General features: G+C 44.4%; 1 protein-coding gene and 2 long non-coding RNA genes across 3 annotated transcripts; 2 read left to right on the plus strand and 1 right to left on the minus strand.

Moving 5' to 3' along the window:
* The first annotated feature begins 7,368 nt into the window (after positions 1 to 7,368).
* On the plus strand, positions 7,369 to 12,033 carry LOC123079522 (uncharacterized). The gene is made up of 7 exons (XM_044502297.1): positions 7,369 to 7,411; positions 9,064 to 9,172; positions 10,635 to 10,700; positions 10,793 to 11,260; positions 11,345 to 11,400; positions 11,473 to 11,538; positions 11,810 to 12,033. Exons 3-7 carry the CDS (start codon positions 10,662 to 10,664, stop codon positions 11,868 to 11,870), a joined length of 690 nt encoding a protein of 229 aa, XP_044358232.1. The 5' UTR covers positions 7,369 to 7,411; positions 9,064 to 9,172; positions 10,635 to 10,661; the 3' UTR covers positions 11,871 to 12,033.
* A 1,159-nt stretch (positions 12,034 to 13,192) lies between these two features.
* LOC123079523 (uncharacterized) lies at positions 13,193 to 14,721 on the plus strand. The gene is made up of 2 exons (XR_006438017.1): positions 13,193 to 13,843; positions 14,442 to 14,721. It is a non-coding gene; the product is annotated as an uncharacterized lncRNA (long non-coding RNA).
* A 1,476-nt stretch (positions 14,722 to 16,197) lies between these two features.
* Positions 16,198 to 16,844, minus strand: LOC123079524 (uncharacterized). The gene is made up of 3 exons (XR_006438018.1): positions 16,666 to 16,844; positions 16,337 to 16,395; positions 16,198 to 16,256 (listed from the first exon to the last, which is right to left on the minus strand). It is a non-coding gene; the product is annotated as an uncharacterized lncRNA (long non-coding RNA).
* Between the last annotated feature and the right edge of the window lie 1,282 nt (positions 16,845 to 18,126).

Consider the following 18,126-nt stretch of genomic DNA (forward strand, 5'->3'; position numbering starts at 1 on the left):
TTCGTCAAGGTAACCAAGATTGTTGAAATCCACCATTGTCATTCCGTATTGCTCGTCCACCTTTACCCCACCTCCTGTTAGCTTGAACCATTTGCACCGGAACAAAGGGACCTTAAAGGAGGGTCCATAGTCAAGTTCCCATATCTCCTCTATGTAACCATAATATGTGACCTTTTGCCCATTCTCGGTTGCTGCATCAAAGCGGACACCACTGTTTTGGTTGGTGCTCTTTTTATCTTGGGCGATGGTGTAAAATGTATTCCCATTTATCTCGTACCCTTGGAAAATCGTTATAGTCGAAGATGGTTTCTTGGCCAACATGTACAGCTGATCTCCAACATCATTGTCATTCATTAAATGTTTTCGCAACCAACTGCCGAAAGTCTCCATGTGGGCCTTTCTAATCCAGGATTCAAGCTTCCCCGGGTTGTCCGAGCGTAAAATATTCTTGTGTTGCTCGAAGAACGGAGCCACCAAGCTGGAATTTTGCAGAACTGTGTGGTGTACTTCAGTCATAGAATGACCGTCCATACATATCGTTGATTTCCTTCCGATCGTGCCTTTTCCACTTAGTCTCCCCTCGTGCCGCGATTGAGGAATACCAATCGGCTTAAGGTCAGGAACATAGTCAATACAGAACTCAATTACCTCCTCATTTCCATAGCCCTTGACGATGCTTCCTTCTGGCCTAGCACGGTTACGAACATATTTCTTTAATACTCCCATGAACCTCTCAAAGGGGAACATATTGTGTAGAAATACAGGACCGAGAATGGAAATCTCTTCGACTAGGTGGAGCAGGAGGTGCGTCATAATATCGAAGAAGGATGGTGGGAACACCAACTCGAAACTGACAAGGCATTGGACCACATCGATCTGTAACCGTGGTAGATCTTCTGGATTGATTACCTTCTGAGAGATTGCATTGAGGAATGCACATAGCTTCACAATGGCTACTCGAACATTTTCCGGTAGGAGCCCCCTCAAAGCAATCGGAAGCAATTGCGTCATAATCACGTGGCAGTCGTGAGACTTCAGGTTTTGGAACTTTTTCTCCGCCATGTTTATTATTCCCTTTATATTCGACGAGAAGCCAGACGGGACCTTCATACTGCTCAGGCATTCAAAAAAAATGACCTTCTCTTCTTTGGTAAGAGCGTAGCTGGCACGACCTTGAAACCATTCCGGATGCCGGTCATATGGGTCTTTCAAAAGTTGCTGGTCCTGCCGTGCTTCCTTTGTATCATTTGTCTTCCCATACACGCCCAAGAAGCTTAGCAGGTTCACGCAAATATTGTTCGTAACATGCATCACGTCGATTGTAGAGCGGACATCTAGGACTTTCCAATATTCTAGCTCCCAAAATATAGATTTCTTCTTCCACATGGGTGCGTGCCCGTCAACTCCCCGCGGAACTGATTGTCCGCCAGGACCCTTTCCAAAGATGACTTTCAAATCCTTGACCATATCAAATACTCAGCACCAGTACGTTCCGCAGGCTTCGGCCGGTGATCTGCCTTGCTATTGAAATGCTTGCCTTTCTTTCTTACGTTATGATTTCGGGGAAGAAATCGACGATGACCCAGGTACACGTTCTTCTTACAATTAACCAAACGTACACTTTCAGTCTCATGTAAGCAGTGCGTGCATGCATTGTATCCCTTATTTGTCTATCCCGAAAGGTTACTGAGAGCAGGCCAATCGTTGATGGTTACAAAAAGCAACGCTCGTAGGTCAAATTCCTCTCCTTTGTGCTCATCCCAGACACGTACACCAGGTCTGGCCCACAACTGTAAAAGTTCATCAACTAATGGCCTTAGGTACACATCGATGTCGTTCCCGGGTTGCTTTGGACCTTGGATGAGCACTGGCATCATAATGAACTTCCGCTTCATGCACAACCAAGGAGGAAGGTTGTAGATGCATAGAGTCACGGGCCAGGTGCTATGGCTGGAGCTCTGCTCGCCAAAAGGATTCATGCCATCAGTACTTAGACCAAATCTTATGTTCCTTGCGTCAGCTGCAAAATCTTTGAACACTCTGTCGATCTTTCTCCATTGCGTTCCATCAGCGGTGTGTCTCAACTCCCCGTCGGACTTACGGTCCTCTTTGTGCCATCGCAACGACTTGGCATGCTTTTTGTTCCTGAACAGACGTTTCAACCGTGGTATTATAGGAGCATACCACATCACCTTGGCGGGAACCCTCTTCCTGGGTTTCTCGCCCTCAACATCGTCACCAGGGTCATCGCCTCTGATCTTATAACGCAATGCAGTGCATACAGGGCATTCATTCAAATTCTCGTATTCACCGCGGTAGAGGATGCAGTCGTTAATGCATGCATGTATCTTCAGAACCTCTAAACCTAGAGGGCAGACAACCTTCTTTGCTTCGTACGTACTGGCGGGCAACTCGTTATTCTTCGGAAACATATTCTTCAACATTTTCAGCAAATTTTCAAATGATGAGTCACCTACACCTTCATGTGCCTTCCATTTTAGCAAATCTAGTGTGCAGCCCAGCTTTTTCAGACTATTATCGCATCCTGGATACAACGACTTTTTGTGATCCTCTAACATGCGATCCAAATTGTCCCTATCCTTGTCAGTTTCGCAGCGTCTCCGTGCATCAGCAATGGTCCGACCAAGATCATCAGCAGGCTCATCATGTGCCTCTTCTTCACCTTCACCTAACCCTTCCCCACCTTTAGCATCATCCTCCATGAAAGTATCACCGAAATGATCATGATAGTTGTCAACGATATCATCCCCTTCTTCATCTTCTTCCATTCTAACCCCTCTTTCTCCATGCTTGGTCCAACAATTATAGCTTCGCATGAAACCGTGCCGAAGCAGGTGCATGTGAACGTCTCTTGAGGAGGAGTAACCCTTCTGATTCTTACAGACAGCACATGGACAGATAATAAAACCTTGCTGCTTGTTCGCATTTGCCACTACGAGGAAATCTTTCAAACCCGTAGTGAACTCGCCGGAGAGTCGGGGACCGTACATCCATTGCCGATTCATCTGCATTATTATTATATAAAGTATATAATTAACCATCATGCATTTGTTAAACTAACTAGCTAGAAATAATACAAATTAAACAATGAACTACACACATGCATATTTTATCAATGACACATGAAAGGTTCAAGTTGCTAACCGTGATCGCGGAGGAAAAATAAATGAGAAAGCTCAAGTGTGGCTCGGACACTTCATATCATATTTGTTTCAGGCTCTCGGGCATTTCATCGAACACCTTGTGTGCATAGGAGGAACCAAAAGCAAACCCACCACCCCCTTCTGAATATTGTGAAGTGAGCTGAGTGAAGTGAAGTGAGCTGAGTCCTATATATAGGGATGGGCCTTTAGTCCCGGTTGGCCTGGCCAACCGCGACTAAAGGCCTTCGGGGACCTTTAGTCCCGGTTGGCCAGGCCAACCGGGACTAAAGCCCCTTCCGTCCGCCAGCTGTCGACCGAGCGCGGTGGGCCCAGATAGTTGGTCGCGGGTCTCCTCCCGAACCGCGACTAAAGACCCCTTTTGTCGCGGTTCGATTATTTTGGGGACTAATGGGGGCGTATGGAAGCCTCTTTTTCTACTAGTGCCAGTATCCTGCTAGTACGGCACTTAAGGTGCACGGGTCATGTATGTCAAAGCTTCCATTGACAGAATAGATGCACAATATCATACCAGCCAAATAAGAAATCTTTACATCTCTGGGTTGCATCTAAATCCACTGTGGAATTTGTCAGCGGGTAACTCCAGTAGGAGTAGATACTTATGCCAACAATTTCTTTTTGCATGACCTACATCCAAAAAGATTCCTTAGTTTTTTTATGAACCTATACCTCGGAAACATTTGCACCGTAGCAGGGAAATTACGAAGAGTGTAATACTCCCTTCGATTCGAATTAATTGACGACATTGTATAGATGCTGCGTCAGTTAATTCGGATCAGAAAAGTACTTGTTTTAGATAATAACGAAGAATGCGAGTCTATGTACATGATGACTCTGTTTTTAAGGGAAATGCCCAGGAACCTAAACAAAATATATCAACTACTTCCCCTGGAAAATACTACCCTAAGTGTGCCGCCAATGCTGAAACACGTATTGAAAAGATGAATTACGATGTGGTTAATGCCTAATGACTGGAATTGGTGCCTCCACCCTCTCGAAACAGGCTCTCGCCCCGCTATTTAACCTATATACCCTGGAGAACCGCTAGGCAGGACCAAGGTGGCCACGTCGCCTTTAAATCGCTTGTGCCACCGCTTGTTAATTTGGTGCCCGCCGAGGGCATTTTCGTCATTTCGCACACAGACGTATAAAAGCCAACCGCTCCTGTGGGGAGGACCTGGTCGCCACTCTCCTTTTCCTGCCGCCTCGGCTCCCTCCTCCCACCTCAGCTCTCTCCTCCCTCCAAACCCTAGCCCCGCACGCGGCCGGCCGCGCTGCTCCGCCTCCTACTCTCCTCCTCCCCTCGAAGCCCCAGTGCGTCTGACCGTGGCGCGGCCAGCATGCACCTAGCGGGGGCGGGCAAGCGGGGGCGGCTGGGAGGGGCGAGAGGGGGCGGCTGCTCTCTCCCCTGCCTCTGCCACCTCTCCTCCTCCTCCTGCAAGGGCTGGGCACGCCCGCACGCAGGCCGTGGCTGACCGCGGCACGGCCAACATGCGGCTAGCGGGGCGGCAGCGGGCGAGCAGGGGCGTCTGTGCGCGACGAGTGGGGGCCGGTGTGGCGGGCGAACAACGGAGGCCGGAGGCGAGGCCAGGGGCGGGCGGCAGCGAGCGCGCAGGGCTGGCGAGGCGGCGCGGGCGACAGCGGCAACAGCGCAGCAGCAGGCAGCGGCGACCGCGAGCGCGTAGGGCTGGCGAGGATGCGGCGGCGTGACAGGGCGGCGAGCAGCGGGAAGCAGTGGGAGCTCGCCGCGCGTGTGGAGCTGCGTGGACCAGCGGGTCGACGCGTCGTGCTCTCCCTACGCCGCAGCAACCTCTTCACCTCTCCCCGCTCCTGCCGCCCCCGGTGACCCTTGTGCGCCTTCTTCTCCGTGCTCGGCCACCCCGCGCCACTGCTGCACCTGTCAGTTCTCCCTCCACCTCTGGACTGGGCATGTGGAGCGCGGCGTTGTCGCCGTTGTCCTCGACGCACGGGGAGCGCTGGCTGTAGAGGAGGCCATCCACGGTGCCATCGCCCCACAACAGAGAAGGTCGAGAAGGATTCTGGGTGGTTTGGCCTATCCCTTATGCTTTTCATGTTTCCCTTTTCAATTTACGCTTTGCTGCTCTTCGATTTGATCCATTACAGTGTTGTGTTCTTGCAGCTTGCTGCAAGTGTTGGACTGGTCGTTCCTCTAACCGGAGGCCTTGCGATGGTTCTGTTGGGTTCAGGTTAGTCACTTTCTTTTGCTCCATTTTTTTTCTGAATATCTAAATTTATTCTGGATAATCATGTTTATATTGTTGATTTATTATAGGTCAAACCCGGCAATGAACTTTAGAGTTAGTATCCTCAAGTTATTTTTTAACTACATTACTAGACAGCCGTTGGCTTTCAGTTACCAGGTTAGTATCATATCTGAAAAAGAATGGCAATTGTGGCAGTAACTTTATGCTGCTTGATACTGTGCTGTACTACACACATATATCATTACCAATCTATTTTTTGTTTACCTTTTCCTGACTTTAGAAAGGTGATGTTTCATTATGCTTGGTACAAACAACTGGCAGCTATGGTGCCTTCCTAATCCAAGCATCTATTATTTTTCAGGTTTTGCTGCTGTTAATTGTATTTGGTAAGCTGCCTCTCATTGTGCTTGTCGTCGGAACCAGCAACAGCAGAAGCTTGCCTGCTGCCCTACCAAAGCAAAATTAGGTTATTTGTGAATGAACATTACCTCTTCAGCAATCTGATGGATTTACAGGCTTGTTTGTTTCGTTGGTGGCTTGCTGCTCGGGTATGCGATCACATCAGTTGGTTATTTGCACTCGGAGCTAAGATCTTTTCTGCTCGTCTCCTGAATCCTGTTCGATAAAATGTGTGTGAGCTGAGACATTTTTTTCTTTCATGTTCCTTTCCGTGTGCAGGTTCTTTGTTGATTTTGTTGGATGTGTGTGCTGTTTACCAACAAGGTTAGGTTTCCTATTGGCTTGCTTGATTAGGTCTTGGTACATATTCCATGAACCGGTGCGTTTGTGCGGTCAGGTTGGCTGTATATAAATTTTGAGGTTCACCTGCTACGGATATGCTTTTCTAATTGTAGTGTGACAGCTTTAACCAAATTCTGTTTAGTTCACTCAGCCTTCTATTCATTGATTTTGTATATGGTTCTTGAAAGTAGAGCTTGCTAAGCATTTGAGAGTGTTCTAGTTTGCTTAATCACTGCGACTATGTGCTCTGGGTTAAAGTTCTAAATTTTCTCTTCGTAGGAGCTTCAGAAGGGTTGCTCACCAATGAACTAGAAGATTGTTTTGTCCTGGGCACTCACATGATTAAGGAAGAAATTGGTTATTCCTGGATGTGCTATGCAGATCAAAGGTGAGCTCATCCTATTTTCTTTCTTCAATCTTAGCCGAAGATTTATCTCCGGTTTCCTTGCATTTGTCATGTTGGTTCTTTATGTAGATGTGCCAGCTAGCTTAGAATCTGTATCATCATCTTTGTCTTTGAGTAGAACTGAACTGGGGATTTGCTCTGTTCTTTATAGTTTTTATAAAATATTTTAAATTCCTGCTCATTTCTATCGACTTCACTGTAAATGTTTTACATTTAAATTTATCACATGGACAAGAGCAATATTTCTTCTGAGAGTTATATTGTTTTGCGTCTGTTACAGATTTTGCAGGTTATTTAGCCATTCCCGTGCTTCCAAAGGAACTCATGACCCCTCTTATAACTCTGCCCCGCAATATTTAGGTGTTACAAAAATAGTTTGACCATTTTGCCTCATAATGAGAGTTCTTTTACTATTTTGGAGATTGGTGCATTCTTTCTGCAGTTTAACACCTGCATTGCAAATAATCTTGCCAGAGAACTATGTTGGGCACACAACTGCGTCTCCAACCCATCCGGTATACCAGCTCCTCCTCGCCCCTTCCTCAATTTTCCGGTAAAAGTCTATGCTTTGGTTTATGCTTACTTGGTGGAGGTGGATATGGATGCAGATGGAGAGGCACAAATTCATGGATTGGCCAATGAGATATGTAGATTGAGACAATATGACGCTTCAGATAAATGATGTGCATAATTTGGACCAATGGCATGGTACCTTTTAGTCCTGTTGTTTCCCCCCTCATGTAGCCTGCTGCTGTGCTACTCTGTGAAATATGCATCTCACCTTTTGTTGGTACTGGTTGTGGCTGCAGAAAACAGAAATCCAGCCTCCTTTTTTTGTGCGGAAATGGGCCCCTACGGTAAATGAAGCTACACTAGATCCACTATACTTCAGCTATTTTGCCAATTCTTGAGGCTTCATTGGTAGTGTAGATTCAAGGAAAATTTATAAAATTTATGCATTCTTCCTTCACTTTTTTGTATTTACATGTTTTGTGCTGTTGAGCTAACTCAGTTGCAGATAACAAGTGTGCTCTGTATTCAGTTTAGCTAACATTTTTTTTGCTACTGTTAAAACATATACTGCTTTTTAAAGGAAACATAACTATTGTTTTATTTTATTAACCCTATATATATGACAAATTCCTTCTAATTTGTTGTTCTTAACCGCTGAAGGAGCCTTTCAGTGGTACGTGCACACGGTTTTCATATGTATAACTGTAATGAACATACAACACTGAGAAACTTTTATTTGTGAGTTGCATGACCACGGTGTTAGAATCCTTACCATTTATAACTTTTGTATACATGAACATATAAACACTCACTACAATAATTTCCCTGTTCGTGAGGTGTAATTTTTAAGACTAGCGGCCGTGGGGAAATCCTTATCAATGTTCTTTTATGTCTTATCTGGTTAGCATAGTGTTAGTTGAGAAATGATAAGAGCAATACTTTCTGTTGAATTGCTGGGATAAATATGCTTTTTTTTAATTAACAGCTTGAGAAGCTCATAATGCTAATTCAACTGAGGTTGATTGGGAACATCCCTTCTATTTGAATTTAACACGTCTTATACTGTCACAGTGGCATTGTGCAAGTATGATTTTGTGGCACTACCACTGAGATCTTACAAGCTTTGTATGCTCTGAACAATTGGCTATAACTGCATAAGAATAACTAGAAACCTTTTTTGGTGATCTATTGAGGCGTCATGGCTGGTGTGTGAGACACTAGAGTAGAGACATATCCAGGAGGCGCCACCGTATGGAAGAGTCGTAATAACAGTGGCGCAGAGCGCGTGTTTGTTCAGCATGGATGTGGCCATGTGTTCATTTGTAGCCTGATAGCTTTATAAGAAAATTTACATCACTTATTCGGTTTTAGGTTTTCACTCAGACATACATTGGTTAGTGATGTTAATCCATACATAGTCCTATATGTGGCTTGATGTTACCGTATCTTTCATTCAAGATCTTGTGAACCCATGTTGATTTCTAGACCAATAAAGTGATATGTTGTTATATGAAGCATTCAAATTTTTATTTGTGTTCTGGCTTTGTATGTTCTATGCAGCTGTGTCCCTAGGAACAGATCCCTTGCGACCCTCCCCTGTTTTTGATGCCAACAACATGGTGCCAGGCGAGAGAATCATGATTCGCCACCTCTTCCTTTTGTTTTGATCCTACAGGAGCCCCTGCATCCCTACTGCCCCTGAGCCCAAATCACATGAGCCTACCCCAAGCTCCTCGTGTCGAATAAATGAGTCTTGCTAAAAATTGAGTTTTCTTAATTAGTATATATGGCTTCTCTGAACATGACATTTCTTCGTGTATAGGCCACAAGCTCTGTTAGTTGTATGATAGATATGGAATTTCAATTTGATAGTTTGAACAATAGTCATCTATTAGTTATTGTCAGTCTGACATACTTTTGTCACCTTCTATCATGTTTTAAGCTCAACTGATGGATGATTTCTGCCATGTTTTTCTTCTTCATTTTCATGTGGAAGTATTAGATATCCTGGGGATGGATGTTTTATTCGAAGAACTCCCAGAAATTGTGAATCTCGGTGTACAAGAATCAACACGAATGCTGAAACATTGTTTTTTTTGCTGAAGGTAATATTTTTTCCTGTTCCGAGGCATTTTCCTCATGTTTGCTTCTAAAATGTTACTTCCAAGGCAGGCTTGTATGATTCATGGAGTTCAATTAGCAAGGCTTATAATATTCCACCCAAAGATTAATATTGTTGCAAGGGTAGAGGCATGCAGTAGCAAGGGTTGCACCGGGGGCGAGGGATGGCATGGTAGTACTGGAGGTTGTCCAATGGCGAGGGTAGGGCAGGGCAGGGACATGTAACGGTGATCAGTCCTAAATATCTCAACGTTGAATCATTTCCAATAGCCTTCCAGCAAGTTCATTCTTCTTCTCTGATTGGGTCGTGTTAGGCCAGAAGAGTAAAACTACAGATGAAGGATAACTTATTAGGCAATTATGTTTGTTGTACTGCTTGGTATTTGTTTCGAATATGAATAACTTTGGTTATGATTTCTACACTGCATAGTGTCGTTATTATGAGATTATTGATTACTGTCACATATCTCTTTTTTCAATGCAAACAGATATGCATTTGCTTTGGATCTTTAGTGCTTCCCTTTCTATGCTATTAAGAATATGACCTTTAGTGGCTGTATTTAGTTCTTGGATAGAACCAGTTGTGAAAATAGGGAGAAAAGATGTTGATCTTCTCTCGAAGACCACTACATTGATGCCTTCTGTTGATCATCGGTCTCTAGATATTCTTACTTGCATGCTTTGAGTGCTTGGTTCGCTCTTGTCCTTTGCGCCATTGGTGCAACGGGTCATCTTTCTACTCCAGATGACGTGGAGCTCAACAATGTTCTTCTCAATGTAGAGGCCAGCTGCGAATACCTTCAGCAGTACACTGATGAGGCCATGGTCAACCTTCAAGAGAGTGGTGTCTATCCTTATGGCCAGGAGCAGTCAACAGACGATGATGAGGACCTGCCAACCCAGAGCGATGAAAATCCACCGTACGACCCAGAGATGAGGACCTCACTTGATGATGAACAGACCTTCGACAACGAAGGATACTGCTCTGATGATTTCCGTTTCCTACCTGAAGATCACTTCTAACAGCCATGCAAGAACCATCAGATCGCTGCTATCATCATTACAGCCAGTCGTTGCTCCCTACTAATATAGTTATCTATAGCCATATGTAACATATATCCTATCGCACGATGGCACAGTCGGTTCTTCCGAATCTATCTGCTAAGCCTTAATGATCTGTATGTACATGTGAACCTAATGATGTACTATGTCCTATCGAACCATGTCACTCTCGGTTATGCCAGATCTACTGCTGGAACTTCGTGCTTTGTTTATTTGTTTGCTACGCTCTGCTGTGTTTAAATCATATGTCTGATTGCATTCTTATGCTTCCAAGTTTATCTCAGCATTATGCCATGTTTTTATAGTTTTAGTTGCGTAAGTATGTGTGCTCACGGAATAATTTTAACCTATGGTTTATTTCCATGCCACTCAAATTTTATTTAGCCCTGGCCTGCAAGCACCGTCGTCTTGATGGATGATGATGATTTAATAGTCAAGGGGCTTCCACAGGTTGTAACTAAGCCATCCATATGTCTGAAAATTCCTGATACTAACATACCCAATTGACCTGATAGATTCTTTTACATTTCCAACGAATGCAGCTCTCTGCCATTTGTGTTACCATTAGCAGAAGGTACATGGTTGAAGAAGCTATTAAGCGGATCCATGGTACAATTCATGCATTCGAGCTCACCGATGATAATGACGACACAGTAATGGCATCAGTGAAAATTGATCTCCAGCCCCACAGCCAAAGCATGTTGCCAACCCAACAGCTGTTCTTTGGAGAATCAACTCGGTTTGCCAACGATGCTATCAAATCAACATGTTCTGCTGCTTTGGCCTATCTGGTAACCATGGGCATCATCACAATAGACAATTCCAACTCGACAAGCCTCAAGAAATGCCAAAGGGAGCTCAAAGCTGAGCAGTTCTGGTCATCAGTGCTATTTGAGCGGGCAGAATCCTTTCAAAAACAGCTCGCCTTTTTGACCGCGACAAAGAAAGGGCCTCATTCAGAAAGTGACGATGATAACACTCCAGCACCCAAATGTGTAAACGAATTAGAGGTAATCACGCTGTTGTTCTGCTTTCCGTTTGCATTCTGACAATACCAAATGTCGTCTTACATACAACTGGCCACTGACATCTAGGATGGCCTGAACGACGCCACCAGCTCGCTTCCACCAACCGAAGAAGCATCAGACAAGTAACATGCCCTCCCTCTTGCTCTTCAGAATCGTGCAGCTATATGCGTTACTCATGTTTGTTGTTTTCCCAGTGAACCGAATCACAGGCCCAGCAAGAAAACAAAGCCTCAGTCAAAGACTAAATGGACAGGTCAAATGTAAGACAGTTTCAAAAATCATTTCATATGTAGTAATCTTATATTCACGGCTCGGACCTTGCTCGCCTTACACGCAATTGTCGTCCTTTACTTACTCTGTATTTGTACTTATATCATGCTGGCTCAGTATTAGTTTCTTATGTATTGTTTGATACGTATAAACAATGTGCTCAACATAACTTTATTTATCTGGTGTTACATACTTCGATATAGCTTGTGGATATGCCTTTGAATCTCAACATCTAACTACTTTGTCATCCCCAACATCCAGGATACATAGACGGAGATCACGCTGGAATTTTGCCCTCTGTCTATACCTCAAGTATCGATGATACCTCCGTGCACTATAACTACCATGTCCTCTTTATTCTGTTTATTCAGCAAATGATGGATTAGACGAGGATTTATTCAGACTCAATCTGTACAACGATGGAGTATTCATGCAGTCTTTTATTTAAGCTTTCAAATGAGTGCATTGGATGCTGGCTTTGAGCATTTGGCTTGCATGTTTTTTCTTGCTGTTATATTATCTATATACAACTTTTCCTGAATGAGTACCACTCTATATGACTTTTTCTGTGCTTGCAAATTTTTATGGGTATGAACTCCAACAAACAAACAAATGCTACTGGAGACTGGATAATAATTTTCAAAGAATTTCTGTTATGAACTATGAAAACATTCAACCCCAACCACTATGAACAATTGCAGCGCCAATGGTCCACCAAGCATAGAGCCTATCAGATGAATCTCTCCCTGCCTGCCTTCCTTCCTAATAGCATTGTAAATATTCTATCGTAAGCTTCTCGAATGCTATATATCATGAATAATCCATGTGTACCCATCTGCCCCTAAATATATTTATGTTCACTCTTTACATACTTGCCTTACTTTCGCTCCTTGCGCCATCGGCGCAACGGGTCATCTAGTCCAAGCAACGACTAAACCGGGAAACGCGCGAAAGAGACATACTACACAGTTATCTAGAGTGTGCGATGGCAGGAGATGACACAAGAAACGCGCGCGAGGCGCGATCGACAATTTGGCATCGCTGTCGTAAGATCGATCGATCTTCTTTGCCTGTGACCTAAGTACGTGCTTGACGCGGCCAAGAAGAGGACATAGATGCATGCGGCATGCCTATTTAGACGACCCGCATCCACATGGCTGGTGTCGCTGTGTTAGAGCCCTTTCTTGCATAGCAATGTCCAACTCCAGTTTACTATGTTGAGACAGTAAATAGAGTGCTTCGCTGACCAAGAACAGCCGTCAGTACCAGGGCACATTTATGTTCGTTAGTCAAACTTGTTCACTGCCATGGAGGCGAGGGAACGAATGTTAGCTTTAAACAGTTTACTTTAGCTAAGGGCCTATGTGGCTTTATGCGGCGATTCGATTTAGTTCAACAGGCTCAATCCATTTCCAAACTTTATGCAGTAATATTGGCAGGTTGTGTGCATTAAAATGCATGAATATTAATGTTTACATGTTTCATATTCATACATTTTAATTCATCAGGTCCAGTCCATTACCTAGCTTTGTACAGTAATATTGCAGGTTGTTTCTTACCTGCTGGTCACTAATGCTCTCTGCAGAAAGGATATGTCAAATGCATCTGCGACACACTCCTTCAGTTCTAAATAAGGATCTTTAGGAAACCGTTTTCAGCCAAAATTGTCTATCTTTTACATATGTAGCATGTGTGGAACATATTTAGAATCATGAGATGAAACTAGTATAGATAAAGCACAAGCCAAAGTACACGGACGAACGATACAAGGTAGTGAGGGAGCCCTCTTACAGATCAAATAGCTCAAATGGTTTTAGGTGTGCCCAGGGACGAAGCTCATGTGTAGGCAGTGGTGTCAGTTGACACCAATGCCATTCGATGCTTCAGCTAATAGCTTTACCGATTTGTGACTTTGACCCCAGGAAAAAAGATCGATTGACCCCAGCCCACCACAAAACAAAAGCCCAAAGTCTTAGGCCAGTTAGATAATTACAACAGTAAAGAAGAAGTATCTGTTTGCTAACCTAGCACGTTGTCCACAAGGCCCAATCTATCTGGTGCCTATCCCTGGACGCAGCCGGTCGCCAGGTCGCTGTAGGTCACGACGCGCGCCTCTCTCAAGCGATTCGCTTCGTCAATGACATCGATCCCCAAATCCTCTGCACACCTACCGCTGCTATCAGGGAACTACACAACGGTGGACGATGCTAATTTTGGTTCGGCGATTTCCGCCAGCCGGCCGCGTCACCCTAATTAGTCCTGCAATTCTTGATTGTCCACTTCGGTTCATCCCAGGTACCCGAGGCCCTGACATACATGTGTGTAATACTAAGATTGTAATTTGTAATTTATCTCCTTGATTCTATCCTAGGACTAGAAGATTATAGATAGATTTCTATTGAAGCGGACAGGAGACACTGATCCAACAGATACTTCAAGGTCGTGAAAGGACTACCTAAAATCCTAAATAGATTTATGTAGTATATCAAACGTTGGTGCTACTACTCTAGGAGAAATAAATTTAGATGAACTTCTTTCAGATTCAACTGACCGAAAAAGAATATCACAATATACTAAGAATGCTAAGAAGCAACATAAGATCAAACCGAGATATGTAATTAGAGGACCTTGCAGACAAAGCAGACTTTAAATATTTCTTTCAACTTGGACTATTTATTTAAACTAGCTGAGTTTTATCCTGATGACTTTTATTCAACATAATTGATGGATCTTGATCATGAACTTCGAATGTAAATTGGCAATGTCCAAAGAGACCAATGATTTGCCAATTTGGATCACATTGCAGATCTTGCTGAAGTGTTAGCTGACACTAAGAAATATCTTGCTTTTCCTTTGGTGTATCAACTTCTAAAAATGGTGCTAATTTTGCCAGTTGACAAAATCGACGAGGAGATGCTTTTCGGAAATGGATATTGTCAAGAGTGTTTTGCATGGGTGACCAGTTCATGAGTGATAGCCTGAGTTGCTATGTGGATAAATATATATTTACTATCACTACAAACGATTCCTTGGTTGATTTATTGAATGAAGAAGATTAAAGGTCGAGAAGGAAGTTATAACATGTGAATCTCACATTAGTTTATATTTTTGCTTAATAAGTATTTATTTTATGTATCATTTGTTTTGTACATTGTTGTCAAAATATTTTTTTCTTTCGCCTATTGTTTTTACTAAGGGGTTGTTTGGTTTGTGACTAATTTTGCCAACGATTGCCACACCTATGGTTAGGCAAGTTTGACCAACTTAGGTGAGTGTTTGGTTCAAGCCACACCTTAGGCAAGCCACACTTGGGTCCCACATGGCATACACATAAAAAGTGTGGCAAGATTCCCTTAGGCTTGCCAACTTGTGGCTCTCATTTTGATGAACTAATCTTGGCAAAAATGTGTGACAAAGTGTGGCAATACTAGGCCTAGAACCAAACAGCCCCTAAGTTACAAATTAAATGCTCCCAACTTATCTTTAATTTTTCTTATTTTTTACTGAATATGTAAGCAAGTGGAATTTTGACTTCGCTCGACTAGTGCTAGGGTATGGAAATCATTTTAATATAATAAAAATTTATATCATTGGCTCACTGCATATTTTCACTCTTTATATATTGCCCACAAATGTTATTTATATTGCATTGCTATTATCAGTGCTATTGTGGGCAACACTGACACCGGTGCCCATTTTTTCTAGCTTCGTCCCTAGGTGTGCCTAATGACTGAAACAATGAAACTTGAGCCTCCATTCTTGAGGAAAGCTAAAATGGTTTAGAAATTGTAGTTCATGAAGAAACTAAACATCACCAGAACTATTTTAAGTACAAGATCATCCACTCACTTGATATTTTTCTCTGTAAAGACTAGCAACGGATGCATGCGCCAAAAGGGTATTATGAGCTGCTATGTATGGTTCCACGCTAGAGTCCCCAGCGGTGCACTTTGTTGCTCCAAATGGGTCCGAGCAACAGCCGGGAGGGAATATACCAACATCATAAGAGGCCATCATACCAATGTTTGGCTCATTCACTGTCGTCCAAGATGCAACCCTATCTCCAAACTCCCTGAAGCAAACATCTGCATATGCTGTGAAATCTTCGCTGCATTTTGTAGATTTGAGAATATGAACAAGATAAAAGATTATAGTATGCCAAAATGACATATAAAATTGCCACTCCAGTTGAGCTGTCTATTTGGTAGTGAAATCATATATGCACTTACATAATTCTGGGGCTTAACCATCCACCATACTCGTCTTCAAGAATCTGAGGGAGATCTAGATGGTGAAGTGTGATGTGGACTTGGATTCCTGGGATAAATACCACAGAGACTAGATGGTTCAAATTACTATTTTGCATGAACTTCTTAACAAGGAACAATATTTACACCAACTTATATGAAATATGAACCTAACAATCAATCACAATTAAATTATTTAAATGCTCAAAGATCTAATAAGAAATACTTGTCATGGTTCACTTATTCATTAATGAGGTTATTGTAGTACTCCAGCCCTTTGGGATTAACAGCTCCGTGTCCATCTGCAATCCCGAAATTTCAGAAAGAGTAAGATAAATTAGAAACTAAAGTGGATGGTTGTGATAGAGTTTGAGGATTGCTGTACTTGGAATGAGCCTTGACCAGGAGATGGAGAACCTATAGGCCTCTAGGCCTGTCTCAGACATGAGCTTGACATCCTCCTACAAAATCATAGGCCTGATTTACTTTGTAGAACTATTAAAGCAGAGAAACGGTCAAGATTTTGCCTCGTCTTATTTACCATGTATTTGTGGTACCCATCTGCAGCAACATCTGCCGTGCTTTTGTCTGGCATTTTGCCTGCAAGAACAAATCAAACTGTCAAATTGACCTAAACTGCAGCAAACACTTCATAGTCAACGTTCTGGACTTCTGGTATTGGTTGTTGCCATGCCAATGCCAATTTGTCATGTTCAATTACTCTAAAATTTTAGCAATGCTTCAGCAACAGAAATGCTGTGTAAATTGTTCTACCAAAGGTGCTATTTCTTACACATATGGGAAATATCCACAGTCAGACAGTCATATGAGAAAACCAAAGACAAATCTCGCAAACATGTAGCAACCAACCTGCGTGAGTGAAAGTGTCCCAGCTGCTTGGGCTCCTGCCATCCTCAGCAACAGCACCCTCATACTGCACGCAAAAGAAACACATCAAGATTGATTAAATAAACACGCCAGAACTTTCAGCTCAAACAAAGGTAGACTACTCACTTGATATGCCGAGGTTCCAGCTCCAAAGACGAATCGCCGTGGGAAATCACTTCGTGTGAAGCCAAGACCAGCGGCAGCTGCATCCTGAACCCAGAGGGACAGCAGCAAGAGGTAGAAGAAGGCAGCAGAAGCACCATCTATGATCTATGTTTTTGCGCGCATAATGGATTAATTCGTTCGCTTCGAGAGAAGGTTTATATCAGGATTAATTAGTCTCACTCTCAACCGCAACCTTACCTCGTGAAAGCAGCCAGATTAAACAACTTTCATCTAGTAACGTCGGTCTTCTGTGGGGACATGTGCAGCTAATTAAGTGTGTGCTGCTGCCCGCTGCGTGCTTACACCCTCCAGTGGAAACGTTTATCTGAATGTACATGCCATTTCTTTTTCAAGAAATATACTTATCAGGGTCTTGAATATGGTAGGACATGACTTTTTGCCGCTCATGATCACGAGCCCCGCTAATCTTTTTTGCATGGATAAACAAAGCCCGTGTTGATCCGCTGTCGGGGGCTGCTGTTGGCCCGCGCATGGGAAGCGAGGAGCCGGTCCATGAGGCCAACTCCACCGCGCGACCCCATTCTGTTCGGCCCCGTCTGTTTGGGGTAAAACGGACAAACAGGTCACCCAGCGCGCGACGGCCCGGACCCATCTGGTCCGTTTTGTGTCCGCGCCGACCAATTTCGAGCGCAAACTTGCGGCGGGTTTGGGTCGCCGCGGACACCGAATGGACGCGCCGCCCGTTCGCGTCGGGCCGCGTGGCGGGTGGGCACCTACCTCCCACCCGCCAACATCAATGCACACGGGCGGCCAGCCCCACCTGTCATCGGCCTAGGGGAAGGTCGCCGTCCTTCTTAAATGGGGAACCCGTGGACCGGTCATCGTCCACACTGCCCCACTCCATCCCGCGGCCTCCTCGAAACCCGACAACACGAAAACCCTAGGCCCTCTCCCGTCCTCGAGCTCGGCGGCCGGCCACCTCGTAGCCATGGGCTACTGGAACCCAGGCCGCAAGGGGAAGCACGACCGCGAGGCCGGCTCCTCGTCGGGACGCCGCGCCGGCTCCGTGAAGAAGGAGGAGCCCGCATCACCACCACGCCGGGCCCCCGCGCCGCCCGCATTCTCCATCGCCCCCACGTCCGCCGGCGAGCGCGACCGGCACTACATCCACACGGATGTGTGCCGCCGTTATTGGGAGACGAGGACGCCGCTCCCCTGGAGCGACGTCCACCTCCCCAACAACTGGCACTTGTCCACCGACCATGTGCCGATCCCGCCGGTCCCGGCGAGCGGCCGTGCGTGCCGTGAGGAGATCGA

The sequence above is a fragment of the Triticum aestivum genome, chromosome 3D (genome assembly GCF_018294505.1).
Source record: "Triticum aestivum cultivar Chinese Spring chromosome 3D, IWGSC CS RefSeq v2.1, whole genome shotgun sequence".
Lineage (NCBI taxonomy): Eukaryota > Viridiplantae > Streptophyta > Magnoliopsida > Poales > Poaceae > Triticum > Triticum aestivum.